The sequence below is a fragment of the Rhinoderma darwinii genome, chromosome 8 (genome assembly GCF_050947455.1).
Source record: "Rhinoderma darwinii isolate aRhiDar2 chromosome 8, aRhiDar2.hap1, whole genome shotgun sequence".
NCBI classification, from domain to species: domain Eukaryota; kingdom Metazoa; phylum Chordata; class Amphibia; order Anura; family Rhinodermatidae; genus Rhinoderma; species Rhinoderma darwinii.
The window spans coordinates 105,514,538-105,540,765 of NC_134694.1; the positions used below are offsets into that span (position 1 = coordinate 105,514,538).

General features: G+C 42.4%; 1 protein-coding gene across 3 annotated transcripts in view; it reads right to left on the minus strand.

Moving 5' to 3' along the window:
• Positions 1-329: 329 nt before the first annotated feature.
• LOC142659737 (cytochrome P450 2G1-like) overlaps positions 330-26,228 on the minus strand; it is a 45,612-nt gene continuing 19,713 nt past the window's right edge. Inside the window, exon 9 of one of the 3 annotated variants that reach the window (XM_075836164.1) lies at positions 330-584. In XM_075836164.1, coding sequence (XP_075692279.1) covers positions 493-584 — 92 coding nt within the window. In that variant the 3' untranslated portion in view covers positions 330-492. Of the gene's footprint in view, positions 585-16,207; positions 16,341-17,117; positions 17,220-26,228 lie in introns of those variants that run through there. The other 2 variants (XM_075836166.1, XM_075836163.1) reach the window with 2 other exon arrangements.

Consider the following 26,228-nt stretch of genomic DNA (forward strand, 5'->3'; position numbering starts at 1 on the left):
GTTCTAACAACTTAAAATAAATTTCATGAAGTTCCTTAACTTCAATGCTGCCTCCTTAATGAATTTCAACCACAGTATCTAAGACCATATCAGATTTTTTTTCCTAGTTATGACATTGGCATAAAGCAACCCTAAAGCTTGCCATGGACATGTGATATCCTCCTCAACTTTCCCATAAACATACTCTTTGGGTTTTCTCAATTTCAATGTAGACAATAGGATCGGACTGGTCGATGTCTTGTCAGGTAGTCCCCAAAGACACTAGATTGTTGGTGGATCTCATTGACATTGGCAAAGTCCACCACAAAAAATGAAAGTCTTTGACCATGTTTTAGATGTATAAGTTAAGCATTTATTTGTTCATAAGTTTGGTCTGGTAATAACACACGCCTTGATGATATAACAATGTGTCCTATTCTTTCAGCTCTGTAGATTATTCCATTCCTCGCTATTCACAAGAAGATCTTCAGCCCTGCTGTCCATGCAAGGATCTTAGATGGGCATGTCATGTTCTTCGCCACTTTTGAATTGTCGAGCAATGCATATTATTTTGTGGGCTGGAGGAAGATTTTCTATTCCACATTCTGTAGGTGAGATATCAAGATCATTTTGATCCATTGTAAACTTCAGATTGAATGTTTGTAAGATAACCATGAAGAAAATTGAGTGGCAGGCGAAACAATCTTTCCTTGAATATAAAGAGTCTACAACTTGACTTAATTATCAAAAATATGGGGAATCGAGATATAAAAGATAAATCAAACTATTCCAATGTAGTTAAATGGATTGTGCAGGATAAAAAAATAAAATATGTCCGCTTCCTTCCAAAACAAAGGTTGTGTGTGTGTGTGTGTGTGTGTGTGTGTGTGTGGGTGGGGGGGGGGGGGTATTGCAGCTTAGCTTCATTCACTTTAACTGAGCTGAGGTTCAATACCAGACACGCAATCTTTTTGGATGGAAAAAGCAGCCATGTTTTTCTTTTTTTGCTGTACAATACATTTAATTGTCCATGAACATGACAAAGCTGTATGCACGGACCCCATATGTCTGCATTTTTAGTTGTGCATCCCATGCACTAGTGTATGGTACCTCCATATTGCACCATATTCTTCCCTCGAAGCAATGCATTGAGGGAAGATATCTTCATAATACATCATGTGATAGAACATGACCTTTATTTTTATTTTTTTCAAATAATTCCATATGAATCTGAGAAAATGGTATTTGGATGTCTCCATGGGAAATCAGGGCCACAGTACGGCCCTATAGCCATCAACCAAGTACACAAACAAATTGACATGGTATTCTACCTTGGGGCAATGCATATCTAGTCATGTATTTTACTTGTGGTGGTATAGTACTATAGTGCTAGTGCCATTATTAATATTTTAAAAGCACAATCCAATTTAGCTATTACGGGTAGTCCCACCAAAAACATTTATGAAACATTCTTTGGACTGACACTTCTCAGGAAAATCTGGCCCACGACCCCGTTTTACAATCCAGGCCATCCAAGGCTGCTGCAAATAGCAGGAGAAGTTTGGGCTGCCATTAGTTGCTTCCAGGCCTCTATACAGAATAAATGGCTTAGGGGCCCTAGGGCTCTTTTTCTCCTTTCCTTCACCTTGAACCCCATGGTTTATGTTTAGGGACACTTGGGGGGAATTACATAGTTCTATTCCAGCATAAAGCTTATGTAAACCCCTTTCCCACCCATGAATCTGTGGCCCCTGATTGCAGTACCACCTGCACTGCCCTGATTCCAGCTCTAAGAAATCGACGCACACCTATCATACATATGTGGCATATCCTGTGGGTATGTTATATATGTTGTTGGCCATTAGAGACATCAATGTCACGATTTCATAAGGACAATCAACAGTTAGTTAAATAAATATATATATATATGTAGCATGTGTGTGGCGTGCGTGCGCTACGTCACCAATGTGCTTATTATGTGTATTGTAAACCACATATGTGTGTTATGTCTGACTGAAGGGAGGAGGGCCCTCACATGGTTTTTGCATAGTGGCCCTTTGCTGTCAGTAGTGGCCCCTGATATGATATCCTCCTCTTCCCTCATCCCGTGCTGTTCATACTGCAATCTGAAAGGTAAAAATAAATAACAATCTACCATATACTGTATTTGCTTGCAGGCTTTATGGGTGTGTTTTTTTTTTTAGTTAATTCCCCCACTACCCCTTTACTAATTTCTAAAATTCCAGTCCTACAAGTACTAATTTCAGAATCTGAATTTTCATTTTTCCCCTGCACAGGAATTTAGCCCACACTCACTAACACCGCCATCTCCTTTTCTTCTCTGTTCTTGTAGTGGATAAGAGCCAGTTAACGCTGGATTCTGGCCTCTTGGCTCCCGTCCATGTAAACACAGAAGTTGCAGCTTCGGAAACTGTAATCTAGAGGTCTAAAGTCTACAGACATGGATTTAACAGGATGTGGGACAATTCTGCTCTCTGCTGTCCTAGGTCTCATCATATTTTATTTTATATGGATTCATCTCAATAAGAGGCACAGTCTTCCTCCCGGTCCAACTCCTCTTCCACTAATTGGAAACTTGCTGGAGGTCAAAAATGGACAGACAGCGAAGACGCTAATGGAGGTCAGTGTTTGTTTTATCAAAAAGTCCATTTTGTAGTTAGTAGCTATTTATCCTCTACCCCTAAATAATTCAATGAAATAAAAATAAAAAACTAGAGCGCCGCTCTCTGGCCGGCACTGTTTATGGGTGCTCTTTATTGCTGTACTACCATCTCTTGCTGGCACTGTGGACATTCTCTGCCACACTCTGCATTCTGGGGGCACTCTCTATAAGGGGCAGTTTATGGAAATCCTGACAGTTAATTTTAGGGGGCAAAACTGGCACGCACTGTGTATGAGGACAATGTTAAATTGTACCACAGCTGGTAGAATACTTCATGGGATCGGGGGCAGACACTGTATGGTGGTATATTTTAGTCGTTCAATAGTATTATATGTAGCTTGCCTAAAATCCATATAAGGTTTTCCGAGAAAATCATCTGCATAGGAAAATAAGATCTTCACCACCTTGCCAAGACTGGGTGAAAAAAATCTCTCCTGCAGGGAACATAACACTATAACATTATTCCATATATTCATTTACAACTGAGGCAGCCGGCTCGGTACTTCGACATGTTGTAATAGCACATGATAGTATTATCAAGTCACCCTATGGCAGTATTATTTAAAGGGAATCTATCCTCAGAAAATGACCTACTGTTTAAATAATGTGTTTATGTTAAATATCTTTTGTTGGTGTTTTTTTTGCTTAAATATAACACTGAAATATTTTTACACTGGCCCCTGAGCCCTTAAGGCACTATCACATGGCCCGACCTGGGCTGTGGAAACGAGCGAGATCAACGAGACAGCTCGTTGATCAATGCTCATTTACTCCTATCACATGGAGCAATGATTGGATAAATATAGGAACGAGCACTCGTTACTCGAATCGTTCTTTCCTATACATTTTCATCATGTTGGCTGCGCATCTCTCTGATTACACCGGGAGATGTGCTGCCGACAACGATGTTTTTTACTTCTGCATCAAAGAGCAGATCAACGAGTTTGCTCGTTCATCGGCTGATCATTGCCCTTACTATCATTGTAAACAAACATTCATATGAACGCTCGTCTGCCTGATCATTGACTCGTGTAATAGGGCCTTTACAATAGGCTAACACTTCCTGACATGTCTTATCTTGAGTTGTGTTCATTGCCAGCAGGATCAGCGTAATTTCATAATCATCCCAAAGCAGCATAACACTGGATCCCGCCATTGACAATAGTTGGTGGAGACAGCTCAGATGCTCCTCCCTCCTCCCTCTTCCTCCCTGCACAGCGCCCTCAGCGCAGGTTAAAAAGCATGCCCATAACAATCTTTCATAGAAGTCAGTAAGTCCTTTCCTGACTTTTCATTTTAGGTCCCTGTGTGGAGGTATTCTTAAGTCCATGTCTGATGGTAATATTGTCCCTGAATGCCGATATTATCCAGTTCTTGTGTGACAGTATTTATTGGTCACTCTGTGGTGGTATTATTCAGCCACTGTATAGAAGTATTATTTAGTCACTGTATGGCCGTATCATACAGTCCCTATGTGGAAGTATTATTAAGTCCCTGTGGGGGGTATTATTCAGTATTACCCAGTCCCTGTGTGTGAGCATTATCTGTTCACTGTACGGCGGTAGTATTCAGTAAATATTTAGTGTGGCGGTATTATGTAATCCCTGTATGGCTGTATTTTTCAGTCCCTGTGTGGCAGCATTGTATTAATTACTTGTGTATTGCAGTATTATTGATATGCCTATATTTGTTTCCTTACCTTGGTATCTCTTTTTTATCTACCAATGTATATTTTGGACAATCCTTCAGTTCTGTACATTCCATGGTAATAGCAAAAAATGATTGTATGTAGTCATAAGCTGTTGCCTGCAAAAATATTTACGCCTTCCCGCACCCTGATTTAACGGTACGTCAAGGGCCTTAGTCAGTTAAGACACCTTGACGTAAAAACTTCAACTTGTACTACAAAAACAGGTTCCCATATTAATGCATTGTTGCAAAAATAAAAAAAAATTATTAGTTCCAGAGAGCCGAGAAGAAAATATTTTTAAAAATTGTGCCGTGCAATATTGTCTTGGTCCTTAAGCGGTTTAAATATGAGACGTCTAATATGTATTAGACAAACATCCGCGCCATCCACCATTTCACTTTTCTCTTTTTATTTGAAAAGTTGGTAGACCTTGAGATAAACTTGACCCGTATTCCTCCAATTAGTATACACAGTTATAGAATTCACCCTGATCAGTGGATGAGAATAGGGATAATGACAGCAAATACATTGGAGCACATCCATAAAAATGTTCTATTGCTAAAAATTGGGGGGAGGCATGCCCATTAAGCCCTCATGACAAAATCCTGCATACTAAATGCCTATGTATACATATTGTAAATATGGTGTAATCAAAATCTTCTTTTTGAATTTCTCATATTATTATCTCTGCTATGCAGCTGGGTAAGAAGTACGGCCCCGTCTATACCTTTTACTTTGGGCCTCACCCTGTGGTCGTGTTCTGTGGCTACGAAGCTGTCAAAGAGGCCTTGGTGGATCATGGAGAAGACTTTATTGGTCGTGGTAGACAGCCGACGGTGGACAGAGTCTTCAAAGGATATGGTAAAAGGTTACCTTAGATAAAGCCATATAAATGTTACAAAAAGAGGAATTCTAAATTTTTTTGTAGGATGCATTCACACATTCAGGTAATGGCCCAGCACAAAACTGCATAACTACAACACCCCTGCGTCAAAACCATGTGTTAATACATATAAATGGCAAACACATTTTGTTTTTAAAGAAACAGCACTGGCGTAGCTATAGGGGTCGCAGCGGTCGCAATTGCGACCGGGCCCCGAAGCCAGGGGGGCTCACGGCCCCCCGCACCACATCAATAAAAAGTTACTATAGTAACTCGGGCCGCGGGCCCCTGTTACTATAGTAACATACTTTACTTACCTTCCTGGTTCCGGATGGCAGCGGAGGTCCTGACGTCAGGCGCTGTGCGCAGCGCATGACGTCACAGCGCTATGCGCCGTGCACAGCATTGAGACGACAGAACTCCCGCCGCGGCCGAAGAGGAAGGTAAGGTTAGCCCTGACTGGCGGGGTCTGACTCCCGGGACCCGCCAATCAGCTGTTTTGAAGGGGCCGCAGCACTCGTACGAGAGCTGCTCCCCTTCATTCCTGTCACTTCATTCCGGTCACACTGTGAATCGGTGTCGGCGATATACAGTGTGAGCGAGTAGTGAAATGAAGGGGAAGCAGCTCTCGTACGAGTGCTGCGGCCCCTTCAAAACAGCTGATTTGCGGGTCCCGGGCGACACATCAGCCATTGATGGCCTATCCTGTGGATAGGCCATCAATGTTTAGGGACTGCACAACCCCTAAGCCTACGATGTAGCAGGCTTAGGGGGCCCATGAGACAGGATCACAGATTGTGTGATCCTGTCTGCTGGGCCCTGTATCTAAGCCAATCACATGGTAGGCTTAGATACATGGCCCATGTGTGATCCTGTCTGCTGGGCCCTGTATCTAAGCCAATCACATGGTAGGCTTAGACACATGGCCTATGCGTGATCCTGTCTGCTAGGCCCTGTATCTAAGCCAATCACATGGTAGGCTTAGATACATGGCCCATGTGTGATCCTGTCTGCTGGGCCCTGTATCTAAGCCAATCACATGGTAGGCTTAGATTCATGGCCCATGTGTGATCTTGTCTGATGGGCCCTGTATATAAGCCTACCACACTGTAGGTTTAGATACAGGGCCCCAGCACACAGTAATCTTATACTGTATAAGATTACTGTGTGCTGGACCCTGTATCTAAGCCTACGTTGTGGTAGGCTTAGATACAGGGTCCCACAGACAGTATCACACATGGGCCCTGTATCTAAGCCTAACACATGTTGCTAATCATTTTTTGTGTGTTTTCTTACAGGTTCGGTCGTTGGACTACGGCGGATTCCAGGACTACTTCGATGACAGCTTTTTTTTTTATTATCAATAAAATGGTTAATGAGGGTTGTGTGGGGGTTTTTTTTATTTCAATAAAATATTTTTTCTATGTCTTTGTGTTTTTTTTTTAAACTATATTACTACCGCCTTAGTAATGGCCGCCGGCTGATTGACAGCGTCCATTGCTAAGGCGGGGCTTAGTGTTAGCCGATGCAGAGGCAAACACTAACCCCCTTTATTACCCCGGTACCCACCGCCACCAGGGGTGCTGGGAAGAGCCGGGTACTATCCAGTACCTGACCATCTGTAGTGATGGTCGGCCACTGGGGTGGCCGCAGGCTGGTATTATCAGGAGGGGAAAGGCCAAAAACAGTGGCCCTTCCTACCCTGGTGATGCTAGGCTGCTGCTGCTTTATTGTATCTGGCTGGTTATGAAAAATGGGGGGGACGCCACGTCATTTAAAAAAAAAAATAAAAAATTGGAAAGAACGATGTGGGGTCCCCCCCCAATTTTCATAACCAGCCAGATGCAACACAGCAGCAGCAGGCAGCATTACCCATGGTGGGATGGGCCACTGTTTATGGCCTTCCCCAGCCTAATACTACCAGCCTGCGGCCACCCTGGTGCCTGCCCGTCACTACAGATGGTCGGGTACTGGTTCGTACCCGGCTCTTCCCAGTACCCCTGGTGGCTGTGGATACCGGGGTAATAATGGGGGTTAGTGTTGGCCTTTGCACCGGCTAACATTAAGCCTCGCCTTAGTAATGGAGGTTGTCAATCAGCCGGCGGCCATTACTAAGGCGGTGATAATAAAGTTTAAAAAGATACAAGCACATAGAAAAAATATTTTATTGAAATAAAAAAACACAACCCTCATTAACCATTTTATTGAGAATAAAAAAAAAACGCCGTCATTGAAGTCCTCGTATCCTAAGTCCAACAACCGAACCTGTAAAAAAAACACAAACACAAAAATAATCAGTAACACATAAAGAAGCAAAATTATTATTCTTACCTGTCCTGGGTCCAGCGCTGGAGCCGCAATGTCAGCGAGCTGGGCCCTGTATCTAATCCAATCATGTGTGATACTGTCTGCTGAGCTGTGTATCTAATCCAATCATGTGTGATACTGTCTGCTGAGCTGTGTATCTAATCCAATCATGTGTGATACGGTCTGCTGGGCCCTGTATCTAATCGTATCTTGTGTGATACTGTCTGCTGAGCTGTGTATCTAATCCTATCATGTGTGATACTGTCTGCTGAGCCACTGTATCTAATCCTATCATGTGTGATACTGCCTTCTGAGCCACTGTATCTAATCCTATCATGTGTGGTACTGTCTGCTGAGCCACTGTATCTAATCCTATCATGTGTGATACTGTCTGCTGAGCTGTGTATCTAATCCTATCATGTGTGATACTGTCTGCTCAGCCACTGTATCTAATCCTATCATGTGTGATACTGCCTTCTGAGCCACTGTATCTAATCCTATCATGTGTGATACTGTCTGCTGGGCCCTATATCTAATCCTATCATGTGTGATACTGTCTGCTGAGTCACTGTATCTAATCCTATCCATAGTTTATAGGGTCGTAGTGCTATAGATATGCTATGCTTATACACACACTTTTTTTTGGGCGGACACCTATGTATTGGGGCTATTTCTCTGACATTTTAAGCCCTGAGGGTATGTTCACACGGCAGCGTCTGTTACGGCTGATATTACGGTGCTGTTTTCAGGAGAAAACAGCACCGTAGTTTCAGACGTAATGGCATGTGCAGGCGTCTTTCGCTGCGTCCATTACGGACGTAATTAGAGCTGTTTTTCTATGGAGTCCATGGAAAACGGCTCCATTTACGTCTGAGGAAGTGACAGGCACTTCTTTGACGCGGGCGTTTTTTTACGCGCCGCCTTTTGACAGCGGCGCGTAAAAAAAATGACCGTCGGCACAGAACATCGTAAGACCCATTCAAATGAATGGCAGATGTTTGCCAACGCTTTTGAGACGCATTTTCGGACGTAATTCAATGCTAAAACGCCCGAATTACGTCCGTAAATAGGGTGTGTGAACCCAGCCATAGTGACGCCCCCGGCTGCTAGTGCTGCATTGTTGGGTCACTTAGGAGACCCAGCGATGCAGCTGAAGGCTGCGGACCGTCGGCCATGAGAAGTTTGCGGGGGGGGGGGGGCCCAGTAAGAATTCTTGCATCGGGGCCCATGAGCCTTTAGCTACGCCCCTGAGAAACAGTACTATTAATATGTTGTTGTTGGGATGCCAGTGTGGTCACTCTGCAGGCACTATTAATAAGGGCACTATTAATGGAGAGGGCACTAAGATGACACTATTAATGTGGCACTTTGAGGGCACTATGATGACGTTATTAATGGGCACTATAATGACGTTATTAATGGAGGCGTTATGTTAGCACTAATAATAGGGGTCCTTTATTGGCACAATTAAAGCGGGTGCTTTAAGTAAGGGCCCTTTGCTGGTACTATCAATAGTGATACTTTGCTAACAATCCTAATCTGGGCATTATGATAACACTATTAATGGGGCAGTTTCCTGGCACTGTTAATGGGGGCACACTACTGGTATAATTAATGGGAGAACATTCATGGCTATATTAACGGTACACTATAAGTTTACGGCACTAAAACCAAAGGTTCAATCTGTTATCAACAATCCCTTCATATTACTTAATTACTCCCTGTATGAACAGGAGGAGGCCGAGGCAGAGCTCAGCAGAATACTAGTGCTGTTTACCAAACTAAAAATAGTTTCCACTGCCACATAAAAAGAGAAAAAGAAAGAAGTGAAAAATAAAGGCAAATGCCATAGAGACACCTTTCCGCACTTTTTAAACAGCTCTGAGAAGGTACTGATTCTCCTCAAAAAGATCCAGCTGGTGGGGAGTCTAAAGGTCAATGATCCCATGGAAAAAGTATGCAAAATAGCTCTCCTCCAGATGAAGGAAAACTGTCTCTCTAGTGCCTCCTATAGGAGACTACCCTATAATCCAATCTCAAACCCTTAATAGAGCCTTCTAAAGTTGACTAATAACCCAATCAGAGACACCATCTTTAGACAGCACTATTTGAGAGTTGTTGTTGTTTTTGTTGTTGTTGTTGTTGTTGTTTTTGCTGTTGCTGCTCCTCATCAGTACAGCGTAGGGTTCTGGTTGGCTGAGTGCGTTGATTTTGAAACAGTCTTGGAAGGTACCGGTTTTCCTTGTGGCGATACAGTTTTGTTTCTTCTAGAGGAGAGCTATTTTGCACACTTTTTTACAAAAATTTACCACAACAGTTGTACATGATTTCTATAAAAATTGATTTCAACCCTAAATTAAAAATTGTTCATATATTAGTAAATCAAAAGTTAGAGCAGCAGCCAATGTCTGAAATTATGATTTATTTACTCTCAGAGATATGGTAATTTTTATATTAAGGTTTCGGTGGCCATTTTAACAAAACGAATAACAGGAAGTGCAGGCATATTTTTTACGTCATCTCCCATTCTACCGGCATGGTCAACCAATAACAAAGTGACACTTTTACCTTCAGTTTCTGAGAAGCTAATTCATAGATGACAACCAATATGACTGCACTTCCTGTTATCACTTTTGTCAAAATGGCCGCTGCAATCTGAATATTAAAATGCCAATATCTGTGTGAGTAATTAAAACACAATTACCAGATTTTGGCTACGTCACTGTAATCTACATTGCAGCACCGATCTGCTGCAATAGCAGATAGGAGTTGCAAAATCTGGTGACAGAGCCTCTTTAAGAAAGGCTCATTTGCATAAATATAAAAATGCTCATAACTTAGCCAAAAATGCTAGTTTTTTTAAAAAAAAAACACGTTACTGTTATCTACATTGCAGCGCCGATCTGCTGCAATACGAGATAGGGGTTTGCAAATCTGGTGACAGAGCCTCTTTAAGTAATATAGACCACCACTACGGCTATGATGGAATACTTTAACTCAAGCTTTCAACACTAATGTGAACCTCCATGGCGGCAGCCCTATAGTGATGCTTAAATCATATGGATGCAGCATAAGAAATGGCTTTTATGGTAACATTAATTACTTGGTGAGAGAACAGGTAAATAGTGGCATAAGAACAAATTCATCAAAACTGTTTTCCAGGTCTAATGGCAAGTGAAGGAAATCGGTGGCGGCAGCTCAGGCGCTTTACCCTTACTACATTTAGAAATTTTGGAGTGGGTAAACGCACTATTGAGGACAGGATTAAGGAGGAATGTGGCCACCTAGTGGAGGAACTCAGATCATACAAAGGTAAATATCTACGTTATGTGTTATTACACTATATTATGTTTTATGCATTTTTTTTTACCATAGGGTAAAAGGTATTAAAAAAGTAGTAAATATAAGAAGATTGGTTGAATGAGATGCCATCATTATGCTTGATCCAGTTAATAAAGAAGAAAATTACAGGGGGTTGTACAGGATTAGAAAACCATGGCTGCTTTTTTGCAAGAACAGTGCCACACCTGTCCACAGGTTGTGTTTGGTATTGCAGTTTAGGCCTATTCCCTTTAATGGAGCTGAGCTGTAATAACAGGCACAACCAATAGACAGGTGTATCACTGATTCTGGACTTGTTTGTCTAATTCTATACAACCCCTTTAATATCAAATTATATGGGGGTTTTACATAGAACGTAGAAGACTTAATGCAAAGAGTTAACAAAAGGTACATATTCTGCAATTTTAAATTTCCTTTCATTCCAGGGCGCCAGTTTGACCCAGCCATAATCATCTCCAAAGCTGTGAGCAATATCATCAGCTCCGTTGTGTTTGGGAATCGCTTTGAGTACAACGATGTTAGGTTCCATAGAATGCTGGATATTTTTTATGAAACGTTTGAGCTCATGAGCTCCATCTGGGGGCAGGTACAAAAACAGAAAATCCTGATCATGTATTTTTTAAGGCATTTGACGAGTTCACAATATAACAACCAAAATTATAGGTTCTATCGTCTCCTAATAAGGCCTATAGGAGTTTTTTTTATTTTTTACAATACTTATCTACAGCTGAAAATTTTGAAATGTTCCATATTCATTGTAGTTCAGCATTGTAAATCAATATCTGCTAGAATATCAGTCCCATAGATTTGCTTTACAGCAGACAACTGGACCTTATAACCTATCGATTTCTATAGGAGAGTGAAGTCAGCTCTGTGACATGTGTAGTAGTCGCTGTGCTTCGAGGGGGAGGAGGGAGGAGGAGCTAAATGTTGTCAATCTCCTATTGTCAACGGTGTGATCTGGTGTTATTTGCCTTTAGCTTTATAATAGAGATCATACCCTTATTGTTATCCTGCCTTCCAATGATAATGAGATAACTGCTGCCCCTAGTGTACTCAGCACAAACGGAAAAGTGACAGAGAGAGCATATTATTATAGCTCAGTGGCCAATGTAAAAACTGCAATATTTCAGGATGTTTCACATAAAAACTTGATTTAGAAAATAGACAGTTATCTGACAAAAGATTCCCTTTAAAGTGTTGTCTAATTTAGTAAACCCCTTTTTATATACCCTATTAGGAAATGCTGAGATAATAGAGGGGGTCCTCTGTTCATGGTCGTCATCTCTTGGCCAGAGTGTAGAGTGGCTACAAAGAGCATTTCCCTCGGTGGTATTAGACAGACACTCCATTGATATAAATGGGCACTGTGTAATACTTCACCTCTCCTGTGGTGGCACTGCTGGGAAATTGAACACTTACTGCCAGGTTTTTACACAGATTACAGCTGATCGCTTGTGGTCCCAGTAGGGGGTCACTATTTAATCTGCTTATTGTCAAAGGTCCCTTCTAGCAACTAGAAATTGTCCAAAGTAGAGAACCCTTTATAGACAAATTAGAGATGTGTGTTTCACTTTAATTAGTTTAATAGATTTTTTCATGTTTTAGATACAAGAAATAATTCCAATGATAATGAACCACATCCCTGGACCCCACCAGAAAATCACCACATTATTGGAAGAGCTAAATGATTTTGTCACTGAGCGAGTGAAGATAAACCAAGAGACACTGGATAAACAGAATCCCAAGGATTACATAGACTGCTACCTCGTGAAAATGCAGGAGGTACGTTCAATAAGACGCAAGCTTCTTGGTCATTTTACACCAGTGGCATAACGATGGTGGCCGGAGGTGGTACAATTAAAGCCTATATTAAAATCTATGCACACTCAAAACTACAGATACACACATACAAAAAGAAGCGGCTGAAAATTACGGAGCTGTTTCAAGGGCGTTTTTTCAAGCTGAAAATGAAGCTTTTTTTCATTTGAAGCTTTTTTATAGACTTTTTTTGAGGCCTTTTTTTTAGGTGTTTTTCATTTGAAAATCAGCTCCAAAAACAAAGTGACATGCTACTTCTTTTTACAAGGCGTTTTTTAAATTCAGCAGCGTCAAAAAATACAACTCATGTGAACAGCACAGTGTATTTCCCATTGAATTCAATGGAAAGCTGTTTGTAGGCGTTCTGCGCATGTTTTTCCAGGTGGATTTCAAGGCGTTTACGCTCAGAAATACGCCTGAAAAAACTACGTGTGAACATACCCTTACAGTAGATTGACATGACTTACTTTGACATTCAGTCAACTTTTCTTTATCATCCCTAATAGGGTAACTATTAGGGATCACAGAAAAAAGGCAGTTCTCCACATGTTGTCATACATAACTGAAGGCCACCCAAAAGTCCACATTTTATTAGATTGAGTCATCTCATGGTGGAGATCATACTTATCAGCATTGTGAGAAACTAGACATGGACCGCACAATCCACAGTATATACGTTGATCTGAGCCGCTAGGCATAATTTAGAAACATGAACATGAGGTTCTTTGTAAACATTTTGATCAAACTGTATAAGCCCACTTGCCACTTCACGGCGACCTCTTTAAAGTGGGTCCCTACTCTAGCGGTTGCAGCACCGCATGGCGGCTACCACCACCGCAGCACCGCTCCTGCAGAGGGAGCAACCCAGCGGCCCAAAAGCACCCATGCCTTCAGACCGTGCCAAGCCTCCTTGGCTCTGGGCCACGTCCCCCCACAAGTGCAGCACTACAGCAACAGACACCACCATACAGCACCACAACATGTGAACAGATGGAATGAGCTCACCTTGCCATGCGCCCCCAGTGGCCAACTGAGAGCACAAGCAAGAGCAGTAACACTTATGAGGTCATTCTGGAATTAAAATCAGCTGGGTATTTTTTCAAATGCGTGGAGTGCTGGTACCAAGTAAAACAAAGGAAATGAGGAGGATAGACTATACAATATCAGCATTGTGAGAAACTAGACATGGACCGCACAATCCACAGTATATACGTTGATCTGAGCCGCTAGGCATAATTTAGAAACATGAACATGAGGTTCTTTGTAAACATTTTGATCAAACTGTATAAGCCCACTTGCCACTTCACGGCGACCTCTTTAAAGTGGGTCCCTACTCTAGCGGTTCCAGCACCGCATGGCGGCTACCACCACCGCAGCACCGCTCCTGCAGAGGGAGCAACCCAGCGGCCCAAAAGCACCCATGCCTTCAGACCGTGCCAAGCCTCCTTGGCTCTGGGCCACGTCCCCCCACAAGTGCAGCACTACAGCAACAGACACCACCATACAGCACCACAACATGTGAACATATCACAATGCTGATATTGTATAGTCTATCCTCCTCATTTCCTTTGTTTTACTTGGTACCAGCACTCCACGCATTTGAAAAAATACCCAGCTGATTTTAATTCAGGAATGACCTCATAAGTGTTCCTGCTCTTGCTTGTGCTCTCAGTTGGCCGCTGGTGGCGCATGGCAAGGTGAGCTCATTCCATCTGTTCACATGTTGTGGTGCTGTATGGTGGTGTCTGTTGCTGTAGTGCTGCACTTGTGGGGGGACGTGGCCCAGAGCCAAGGAGGCTTGGCACGGTCTGAAGGCATGGGTGCTTTTGGGCCGCTGGGTTGCTCCCTCTGCAGGAGCGGTGCTGCGGTGGTGGTAGCCGCGGTGCTGCAACCGCTAGAGTAGGGACCCACTTTAAAGAGGTCGCCGTGAAGTGGCAAGTGGGCTTATACAGTTTGATCAAAATGTTTACAAAGAACCTCATGTTCATGTTTCTAAATTATGCCTAGCGGCTCAGATCAACGTATATACTGTGGATTGTGCGGTCCATGTCTAGTTTCTCACAATGCGGAGATCATACTTACTTGCTAGTTATTTTCTTCAGTGTTGGTGGTTTTTTAGCTCTGCTCCATCAGAGTTCAGCAATGATCTGTGACTATAGCTTAGCTACATGGTAGTCTAATCTGCAAAGGACATCCAAGGTAGTCTGAAACACACCTCCTGTCTCATAAGCGGCAGAGGCTCCTCCCCCCCACTTCATGTTGAAATGTTTTCCCTTACAGAAAATAATGAATTATTGTAAATTACAAGCTACTAAACCACAAGAGAGAAAATGAAGATTTTTAGGTAACTGCCACACATATTCTGAGACAAATGAGCCTCAGTAGAAGGGAGACTGAAGTTCTGCCTTTAACCCTTTATCTGCATAAGCAGTACATATAGACTGCTGTTATGCTATCACCCACGGGTGTGGACTGTAATATACAACCTATGTCCCGATGCGACGGCCAGGATCGGAGTTAACTCTGATCCCAACCATTAACTCCTTAGAGTCTGTGGTCAATAGTCACTGCGACACATAAGTGGTTTGACAGAGGGGGCTCCCTCTCTTACGCCATTGGTGCCCCCCATAGCAGGGTGCAGATTGATTGACATGAAAGTCAGAAAGGCCCGCAATGTGTATGTGCCTATTAGAGACAGCCAAAATAAAACATTTGTTAAAAGTTCCAGAAAACATTAGTGAAATTGCTGTTGTTTTCAATCCCTCCAAGAAATTAATAAAAGTCAATCAATAAATAATATGTATCACAAAAACGTGAATTTAACTAATCATTTATAAAAAATGCAGCTATAGCGATACAAGTCAATACAATGGGCGGCGTGATCGGTCACAATATTTCAAGAGGACTCTTGATATTCCCTTAAATTGTCTTGGAAGTAATCCATGTTACCATCAATCATTCCAGTTTTCGAGCTTAGTGTTGAGGTTTTCTATCTTGGCTGTACAGAATATATATGGTGGATATCTGAGAATTGATCTTTTTGCATTATTAGGAGAAAGACAATCCTGACTCAGAATTCAACATGAGGAACCTAATTCTCACTCTTAACAATCTGTTTTTTGCTGGTGGTGAGACTGTGGCTACAACTTTAAAACATGGATTTCTTGTGCTCCTCAGGTACCCAGATATACAAGGTAAGTAAAATGGGAGACAAGTCCATGATCCAATATTAAAAAATATTAGTTATTAATGTGTGACTATATAAAGGGTGGGCCATTTATATGGATACACCTAAATAAAATGGGAATGGTTGGTGATATTAACTTCCTGTTTGTGGCACATTAGTATATGGGAGGGGGGAAAACTTTTCAAGCTGGGTGTTGACCATGGCGGCCATTTTGAAGTTGGCCATTTTGTATCCAACTTTAGTTTTTACAATGGGAAGAGGGTCATGTGACACATCAAACTTATCGAGAATTTCACAAGAAAAACAATGGTGTGCTTGGTTTTAACGTTACTTTATTCTTTCATGAATTATTTACAAGTTTCTGACCACTTATAAAATGTGTTCAAAGTGTTGTCCATTGTGTTGGATTGTCAATGCAACCCTCTTCTCCCACTCTTCACTCTTTCAGCTAAGATACATAAAGAAATAGATGATGTGATTGGACGGGATCGGCAGCCAAACATTGACGACCGAAGCAAAATGCCGTACACAGATGCTGTAATCCATGAGATCCAGAGATTCAGTAATGTGATCCCCATGAATGCACCACATTCTGCCACCAGGGACACAAACTTTAGAGGATACACCATCCCTAAGGTATCAGATGAAATGATAATATATACTGACTGAGAAGAGGAGGAAGATGAGATATATTCTCTTAGATCTGTTCTGTTACTGTTTTATATGGGTTCAATATATATTATTGTAGGAGAGATAAATTTGTCATTTAGCAGTTTTGAGGGTCTCGTCACATTGCACAGGTGATGCACTGACATGAGTTAAGGTAAGTAGGTTCTTCTGTAGTCCTATGCTATGCCACGGATAACACATCACTGTACCACAATGAGGTGACTTACAAACTAGAAAAAATAAAGTAGTAAATGACAAACGCAGTTGTGCTACATCTGTATTCTTAGTTGTGTAAAAAATGGGTGTGGCTTCACAAAAGGGGGTCGGACCACACCGGCCCAACAAATTTATTAGACTTTTTGCTGGAAAGCCATTGTAAATTATAGTGGTAATCCACGCCTGCTCGTGGATGGCGTAGCTTTCACTCTGTGTGGCATAGAAATGTAAAGGCCCATGCCAGACCCCATACCTTGCCCCTCTGATTGGGCTAACCCCTCCTTCCCCATCGGACAAAAAAATATATATATGCTCACCGCTTCTCTTCTCCCCTCTGTCTGGGCTCATGTAAGGTCCTGACCTCTGGGTGCTGCATCGCATATAGGGCCTTGACGCTGCTTGACGTCAGTATCTTGAATAAGCCACAGCACGCTGAGCAATCCTGAGGATGGAAGGAGAGGTGAATATAAATGTTTTTTATTTTATGTCCGATGGGGGTGGGGGGGGGGGTGGAAGCCGCATGGCCGCTATTGATACGCTACAATTGTGATGCACGGCCAGCAGAAAGATGCAACAGTTTTATTAAGAGACATGTGCCTCTTAATAAATCTGTGGCATCTTACTCCAGCAGAGCAGATATCTAAGACTGGCTATGAAACGCCCGTCATATAAGTCTACCCCAACGTTCTGGCATTTTATTTTATACTTAATGTTTCAGTTACTTTCGCTACTTTCTGTCAGTTAACGGAATCATTCTTGTTTACATCCGGAGGCTTAAAACTTGTCCTCATGATATACAACTAACACAGGTGCAGGGCTTGTAACAGTAGCGCACATTCTCATGGTCCAAATGCACTGATATTGTGGCACTCAGTCAATTACCATGTTTTTGTTTACCACAAATTACCGCACTTTTGCAATGTGGTTTTTGGCCACAAAGCGTCTACAGGTGAAACACTTTTTTCACTTGTACAAGCTTTGTGGCCAAAAAAAGCATTGCAAACCTGTAGTAATTTGCAGTAAACTGCGCTCCATTTTGCCCACTACCGGTGCTATTCCCCACGTGAGAATGCACCCTCGTCCATTATTTCCCTATTACGGTATGTGGAGTACGTTTCACCTGTAACTGCGTCATATAAGTTGTACTGGTTAACTGACCTGAATAGCGCTGTCTCCCTGATTCCAGCGCTGTTTTTTTTCCCTAAACCCTCGTGTTCCAGAGATATGGCCCACTGTTTTCTTGACTCCCTATATGCTAATTTGCTGTAGTTAGCCAAAGGGGTGGATCTAGCTTTCCTGCCTCTAAAGCTGACCAATCAGCACGAAGCATCATGAGGGTAGTTCACGCACTGTTGGCTAACTTCAGCAAATTAGCATATAGGGAGCCATCATAACAGTGGGCCATATCCATGGAACGGGGGGCCAAGGGAAGAAAAAAAGCTGGCGCTGGAATCAGGGATACAGTGCTATTCAGGTCATTTAACCAGTTCAACTTATATGACCCAGTGACAGGTCCTCTTTAAGGATTATGATTTGACAAAATTATAAATCTGTGTATCACATGAGGTAATTTTGCCAAGGGAATAGCTATAAGGGGAGCATAGTTAGCAGCCAGGCCCGAGGGCCAGAGGGATACCAAAGACTTCTCTTTTACCAGCAGAGGACACCAGTACTATATATAGCACATGGTAGGTAGGGGCCCTGGTAAAGATTTTGCATTAGGACCCGGGAGATACAAGCTACGCCTCTGATTATTGCCTCATCCATTTAGTATACATTTCTGTGGACAATCATCAGCTTGATTATAGATTCCCAGACAATTAATATTGGATCTTGTAGTCTGGGATGACTGACCTTGAATTTTAGATTCCAATAGCTATATGATATGACAGTTACAAGTTCATGACTCTATTTTCCTGTGCTAGGGTACTGGGGTCTGTGCTTTGCTGTGTTCTGTACTGGAAGATACTACATGTTTCGCTACCCCCGAAAAATTTAATCCTAACCATTTCTTGGATAATGAAGGAAATTTCAAGAAAAATGAGGCCTTTGTACCATTTTCTCTAGGTAAGATGAAGAATTAAAAAATTTGCATTTTTGAGGAGAAATAATGGACTTCTGGAATCATGCTCATACCTCTTGTCATCATATCCATTCTAGCATAGTCCACAAATACTCTAAGACATTAGGGCAGATTTAACAATGTATTCATACCAGTAAAAAAAAAATATGGCCTTTGGTCCGAATGCCAAATTTATAAACCATCTGTGGCAATTTTTTGGACACGTGTCAATGTGTTGGAAAAAGTATGTGGGCTTCAGAGACGTGCGATACATTTTTGTTGATAATTTTTGCCAACTATTGTAGTTTTAGTCCATACCTGGCGTGCACCTTGTTAATAAATGAGATTCTCTCTGCACAGGGGAGAAAAACTAGTGTACCACTCGCATAGCGTGACAATATTACCCATTTTAATGAACAATGCCGTATATGTATGTCTTTGGGGATCGGCAGGTTTCTGGTTTGGGGTCTGAGTGTTTTAGGGGTCTGGTCTGAATTCATTTTGGGGTCTAGTCTGAGGTTTGGATATTTTAATTTTGATTTTCCTTCCTCCATATAGGAAAAAGATTATGCCTTGGAGAAAGTTTGGCCCGCATGGAGCTCTTCCTTTACTTTACATCCATTCTTCAGAATTTCGTGCTGACATCACAGACACAGTTCACAGACTCCGACATATACCCCAGAATGACCGGTTTTGCCAATGTTCCCATCCCATACCAGATGTCATTTGTCCCACGTTGACTTAAAAGTGTTTATTGTGTTTATTAGTCGCTTCTCATGAATATTACAAGCGGTATTCGTGTTTTAGCAAATAAAGTTTTTTTTTGTTGTAAGCAAGGAGTTAATTATTGTTAGTTCTACTACTTTGAGCTAATATTGTTGCAAACATATACCATAGCACGAAGATGTTATAAACATCTAAGAGTAAGTGCTCAGAGAAAGAATGTATACTATATAAAATTGGGTAAAATTGAAACTTCTATAATCTGCCGATTTTCCATGGGTTGTGTATGCGGAAACTAGGAACCGTCAGGCTAATAAGAAACATTGGATACACAAAGAAAGCAGAGCTCATATAGAACTGTACGTGTCCAGGACCCCTGCGCGTTACAGAACTGTACGTGTCCAGGACCCCTGTGCGTTACAGAACTGTATTTGTCCAGGACCCCTGTGCTACTCTGAATGGAACTTCTGGGTGTTGTACAACAGCGGGCTCTCCCCAGATAAGCCAGGTGAATACTCAGCTGCTTTTATACTTTATGTCAGTTTACTTTTTTGTATCTTTTGATATGTATCTTTTGCACTTAAAGGCTATGTACACCTTTGATAAAAAAAAATAAAAAAAAATAAAAAAATGTCTATCAGTGTGTTTGGTGCAACTTTGTAATTACATTTTGTTAAAAATTATTTTTACTTTTTGAGATACAGCTGCTTGGCATCCTGCATACATAGCAGCTGTATTTAGCGCTGAATCCTGAATCCGTCAGAGCAGCGGGACTGACAGGTTCAGTGTCAGCGGGTCCTGCGTTTCTCTGACACGCAGGATCGAGCTGTTAATGACTTTGATGTGATCGATTATAGGTGGAACCTGCGTGTCTGAGACATGCAGGACCCGCTGTCACTGAACTCGTCAGTTGTGCAGACCTGACGGATTCAGGTGTTAGCGCACGATACAGCTGCTGTTTCTAACCCAGTGTTAGCCTGCGAAGGTTCCGTAGCCTGTTCGCAGAAACCTGTGTCCGTGGCTATCCTGTATCCGGGTTCAGTCCTGTATCTTGAGTCCAGTGTCCATGACCAGTCCTGCTTCCAATAATCCAGCACGAGCCAGCTTCCAGCTATCCGGCACAAGCCTGCTTCCAGTAATCCCGCATCGGCCTGCCTCCAGTAATCCGGCACCAGCCTGCTATCAAGGTACCATCTACCATTAACTGTCCTATACCTGTCTGGCCAGCAGTTACTCCGTTACGGCAGAGTAGCCCAGTGGGTCCACATACCCAGTGGATGTTACACTCCTCTTGTCCAGGAGCTGTGAAGAAAAGTGGAACTTAGTGCCATTCAGGTGAATTGGGCAAAGTAGTAGTACCCAGTGGCTGATCATCATAAGGGCGGTCGGGCCCCCTCATGCCCGGTGGGATCGCTGGCACCCAGTGCTAGCGACAGCCACATTCACTTATATCTGCGTCATCAGGATGCAGATACAAATTAATACTATAGGCTGCAGTCCACGCTAGGCCTGCAGCCTATAAGGTGCTGGGATGTACTGCATCATGCTGGTCTGCACAAGCGTCCCGCCCACAGGGCTGAGCAGCAATCTGTCCGTCACGGGAACGGGGCAAGGTAAGTACAATATTTTTTGGGGGAGGGGTGCTATGTGGCAATATACACAGAGGGATTGCTGTGTAGCACTATCTGTCACCTCTCCTGACATGTTTATTAAAGGGAAATTTTCTATTTCACAAAATGTCTTTGTGCAGTCCAGGACTAACAGACAAATGTGTGTTACCATTCCCCTTGTCAAGAGGATGTGTCCCTGCACAGTGTGATACTGTCAGTATGTCACGACACATCCCTCTGACAGGGGGAATAGTAACACGCATTTGTTAATGCTTGCACAAAAAGGTAGTGTTAACAATAGTTATGGCGTGGCAGGGCGGTGGTGGAGAAGAGGTGGCCGAAGTTTGGGTAACAGCCCAGGGCCTGAGGTCTACTTAATACGCCACTGTGAACGCCCTTCACAAATATCCTACATAAAAGGTAAATGCGTGTGTGTTTACAATGTGTACTTTATATGTGTATAATGTGCATATTCGTGTGTCTGCGATGTGTACATGTTTGTGTATGTATGTATATATAGCGTTTGTGTGTGTGTATATAGTGTGTGTGTATGTGCATATATGGTGTGTGTGTATATATAGTGTTTGTATGTGTGTGTGTATATATATATATATATAATGTGTGTGTGTGTATGTATGTATGTATGTATATATATATATATATATATATATATATAGCGTTTGTGTGTGTGCTTAGTGTGTGTGTGTATATAGAGAGTGTGTGTGTGTGTATGTGTATGTATATATAGTGTGTGTGTATGTATGTATATATATATATATATATATATATATATATATATATATATATAAAAGTCCAAATACAATGTCAGCCGCACAGCCTTATAAATCGTAGGTGGGTGCCGACCTGCCCAGGTCAGGGCTAACAGACCTGCTGTAGTAGAATCCAAAAATTTAGTTCTGCCTGATTTTTGGATTATAAGTATATATATATATATATATATATATATATATATATATATATAGTATGTGTGTGTATATATAATATATATATATATATATATATTTCTGCAGCAATTCCGCACCATTTCCTGCGTTTTTGCTGCTGCTGTGTTGGGAGATGGTGACATCTCCTCTGAAAAACGCAACAATTCATCCACTTTGCGCAGCAGGAATTTACATGCTGCGGCACGAAAAATACACACTGCAGGACAAAATTTCTGGTCGGAAATTTTATACAGCGCCTGGATGAGATTTGTTAAACCTCACTCACTTTGCTGCGACTGTATTCTGCGTATTTTCCGGGCGGAAAATACGCAGCAATTCCGTTAAGTGCGGACAAGCTCTAATACAGTAGCAGCAGAGTCGATTAGATGTGAACAATTCTCATCCACACGCTGCGTAAATGATAAGTGGAAAAAAAAAGCTTAGAAATTAACCCACGGTGCGGTTTTTTAATATGCAGCATGTCGATTGTATTTGCGTAAACGCTGCTTCTTTGTTTTGGGTTTTCCCCATTTAATTCAAAGGGGAGGTAAAACCCGCAACAAATAACAGATGTTAAGTAAAAACGCAATTTAGAATAAATAAATAAAAATCTTATACTTGCCCAGATTTCTGTTTCTTCGTCCGAGCCGGCCTCCTGGGATGACGTTTCACCCCATGTGACCGCTGCAGCCAATCACAGACTGCAGCAGTCATATGGGTAAAATGTCATCCCAGGGCAACAGTGTAGCGATGCTGTGTAGCACTATATACAAAGGGGGGAGCGCTGTGTGGCACTATATATAAGGGGGAGCGCTGTGTGGCACTATATACAAGGGGGAGTGCTGTGTGGCTCTATCTATAGGGGGCTGTGTGTGTAGCGCTATCTAGAGGGGCTTGTGTGTGTGGCGCTATCTACAGGGAGTTGTGTGTGTGGCGCTATCTACAGGGGGGGTGTAGCGCTATCTAGAGGGGGTGGTGTGTGTGGCGCTATCTACAAGTGGGTGTGTGTGGCGCTATCTACAGGTGTGTGTGTGTGTGTATGTGTGTGTGTGTGGTGCTATCTACATGGGGGGTTGGCGCTATCTACAGGGGGCACTGTGTATGTGGTACTTTACTTTACAGTATGTGACACAATTATATTCAGGGGAGCAGTGCATGGTGATATTATATTTAGGGGCTGCAGAAATGGGTCATGGCCGGGAGAAGTCGCCATGAGCTTTTCTGAAGAAAAGAGGAAAAAAAACTACTTGCATCTGAGATGTCGTCACCTGTGAGTCACTGGATTTGTAGAGAATCTGTCACCTCTCCGGACATGTATATTACAGGAAATCCTTGTATTCCACATAAAGTCTTTGTGCAGTCCAGGACTGATAGAATAATTGGTGTTACCATTCCCCTTGTCAGGAGGATGTGTCCCTGCACAGTGTGATACTGTCAGTATGTAGAGACACAGACCTGGAAAGGGGAATCGTAATACCAATTTGTTAATGCTTGCGCAAAAAGGTAGTGTTAGCAATAGTTGCGCGGCAGGGTGGCGGTTGAGAAGAGGGGCCCAAGTTTGGGTAACAGCCCAGGGCCTATGGTCTACTTAATCCACCACTGATCCTGCTAAACCCAGAAACCAGCTGCACAGCATGGAGAAATGGACAAGTGTGTCCTTATTCCAAAGAGGTGGACCACGAGGGGTAAGGGGGGTCACGTTTTATCAATCAGTGAAGTAGCATCTTAAGGCAGTGGGTGGCTAAGGAACAAAGTATAGTGGGGTCATGTAAACAACACCTGATTTGTTGCTTACCTGCACTGGCAAAGTCATGGCAGGACTCTGGTTGCAATTTGCATAGTTTTAAGATAATTTTTTGTGTTTTCGGCATTGGGATTGGACGCATTTTGAGAACATGGTGTCATTAGATGAGCCTCACTGCTTGTCCCGGGCAAGCAACAAATATGTTCAATATCTAGAGAAAGCAAAAAGTTTCTTTCTCTATAACACATTCTCTATGGCACCACTATGCCTATTAGGGTATGTGCCCACACAAAATAAAAAAAGTCTGAAAATACGGAGCTGTTTTCAAGGGAAAACAGCTCCAGATTGTCAGACCTTTTTTAATCAAACCCACGTTTTTTGCGGCGTTTTTGACGCCCGTTTTTGGAGCTGTTTTTCTATAGGGTCTATGAAATACGGCTCCAAAAACGTCTGAAGAAGTGATATGCACTTCTTTTTCGCGGCCGTTTTGAAAAATGACCGCGTAAAAAATGCCCCGTCGGAACAGAACACACCATTTTTCCCATTGAAATCAATGGGCAGATGTTTGGAGGCTTTCTGCTTTCCAATTATTTAGCCATTTTTCGGAACGTTTACTGCCCGAAAAACGGCTGAAAACACTCCGTGTGGAACTAAAGCTCAATAGATGTCTTTAAAAGTTGCAAGGTAGTCATCTTTTATACAGCTATATATGGTTGTAATAATGATCACTACATCTAAAATCTGGATTTTCCAGGACAATATATTGTCAATTTAGTTGAAGAGATTAGAACATGGGGTTTTGTGTCTAAAACAGTTCAATTTTGGAGTTTGACATCAGAGATTTTGGCACTGAGAGGAGTAGAAAGACTTCATGGGTGGATTAATATGACTTGTCCATGACCATGGGATAGATACTGGCTCGTTTTGTACTTTGATAATTTAGCTATACTGTTGTTTCTTAACTTTCTGTAGTGTACAAGCATTCATAAAAAAAACACAACTTAAATGCATTAGGACAATAAAAAAAATGGTGTGTAGGTGGGTCCAGTCAAGGTACTGTAGTATTCTCAGGGGTCGGAACCTGAGAACTGTGGTGGATGCTCCTAATTCTGGAGAGCTGCTTTAAACATGGAAGGAAACAGAATAATTTATTTCTCTGATTAACAAAATTGTGACTAAATTAGTCAGCCATGACTAAGGACGCAGTCAGCGTCAGAAACGCGTAGGCACCGCTCCATTTGCTGTTTATCCCTCTATTGCATGTTTGGGGATTTTTCACATTTCATTGCACATGTTTTATCCTTTGCCTCATTAAAACTTGGAAGAAGATTCCTATATTTTAACGGAACCTAACAGACTCTTCGCTGGATCCAATTCTTTGTTTTTTCCTGTATTAATGCCTATGTTTTAATTTCCCAAACCAATTCTCCTAGGTACTTAATGGTTTTTTTTTTCAACAGAACTGCTGGCAATTTTCACGAGCCAGAGGCCCCTGCCACCCAAGATGAGCAGCAGCAGATAGAGAGGGAACCCACTCCTTCAACATCGAGCCAGCATGAAGCGGAGGGGGAAGATCATCTTGCGGGATACTTGGTGGCCACAGACATGCCGCTGGGTGATGAGACACCTATCTCCTCACCCTTGACAGTGTCTCAGTGTGAGGCCCCCCCTGTGGCCACCCAGGTCAGTGATCCCGCCCCCCCTACCAGCACCTCTTCCACGCGGGTGCGCAGAAGGACCCCCCGGGTAAGGGACAGGCAATTGGTTGCGGAGTCCGAGGCCATCTCCCTTATCCAGAGGGTGGACGGCGATGACAAATTTGATTTTTTTGGGTACGCGTTGGCATCTTCCTGCCGCAAGATGCCAACAGATAGGCAAGATCATTTTATTGCCTTTTGTCACGCCGTGGCGGCAGACTTCTGTAACGCCCCCTCCCTGCCGGAACTCTGTGTTTTTCTTAGCCATTTCCGGCAGGACATACAGCTCCATATGACTCAACTTTCGGGCGCGCCCACCACCGCCACCCACAGCCAACCCCAGTATACCACTTACCCCGCTCCTCCCCAGCCCAATGCTGACCGACAATGTTACCAAACATTTGACTCTTACCACCCTCGCAGCACTGGACAACATCCTTCGTGCTCAAACCCCACCACACCACCCCGGTATTACAATTTGTAGTTCACCTCTGGGTGACGTTGCCCATGTTTTTTTTTTGTTGCCAAGTTTAAAATTGCGGTAAATTATGGTAAGGGATCCGTTGCTTTTTGATATTACTTGTTTTGTAATAAAGTTTTATTTAATTATTTCGTTACATTGTGTGTGTGTGTGTGTGTATTTATTTTAACGTTAAATTGTGTTTTTAATG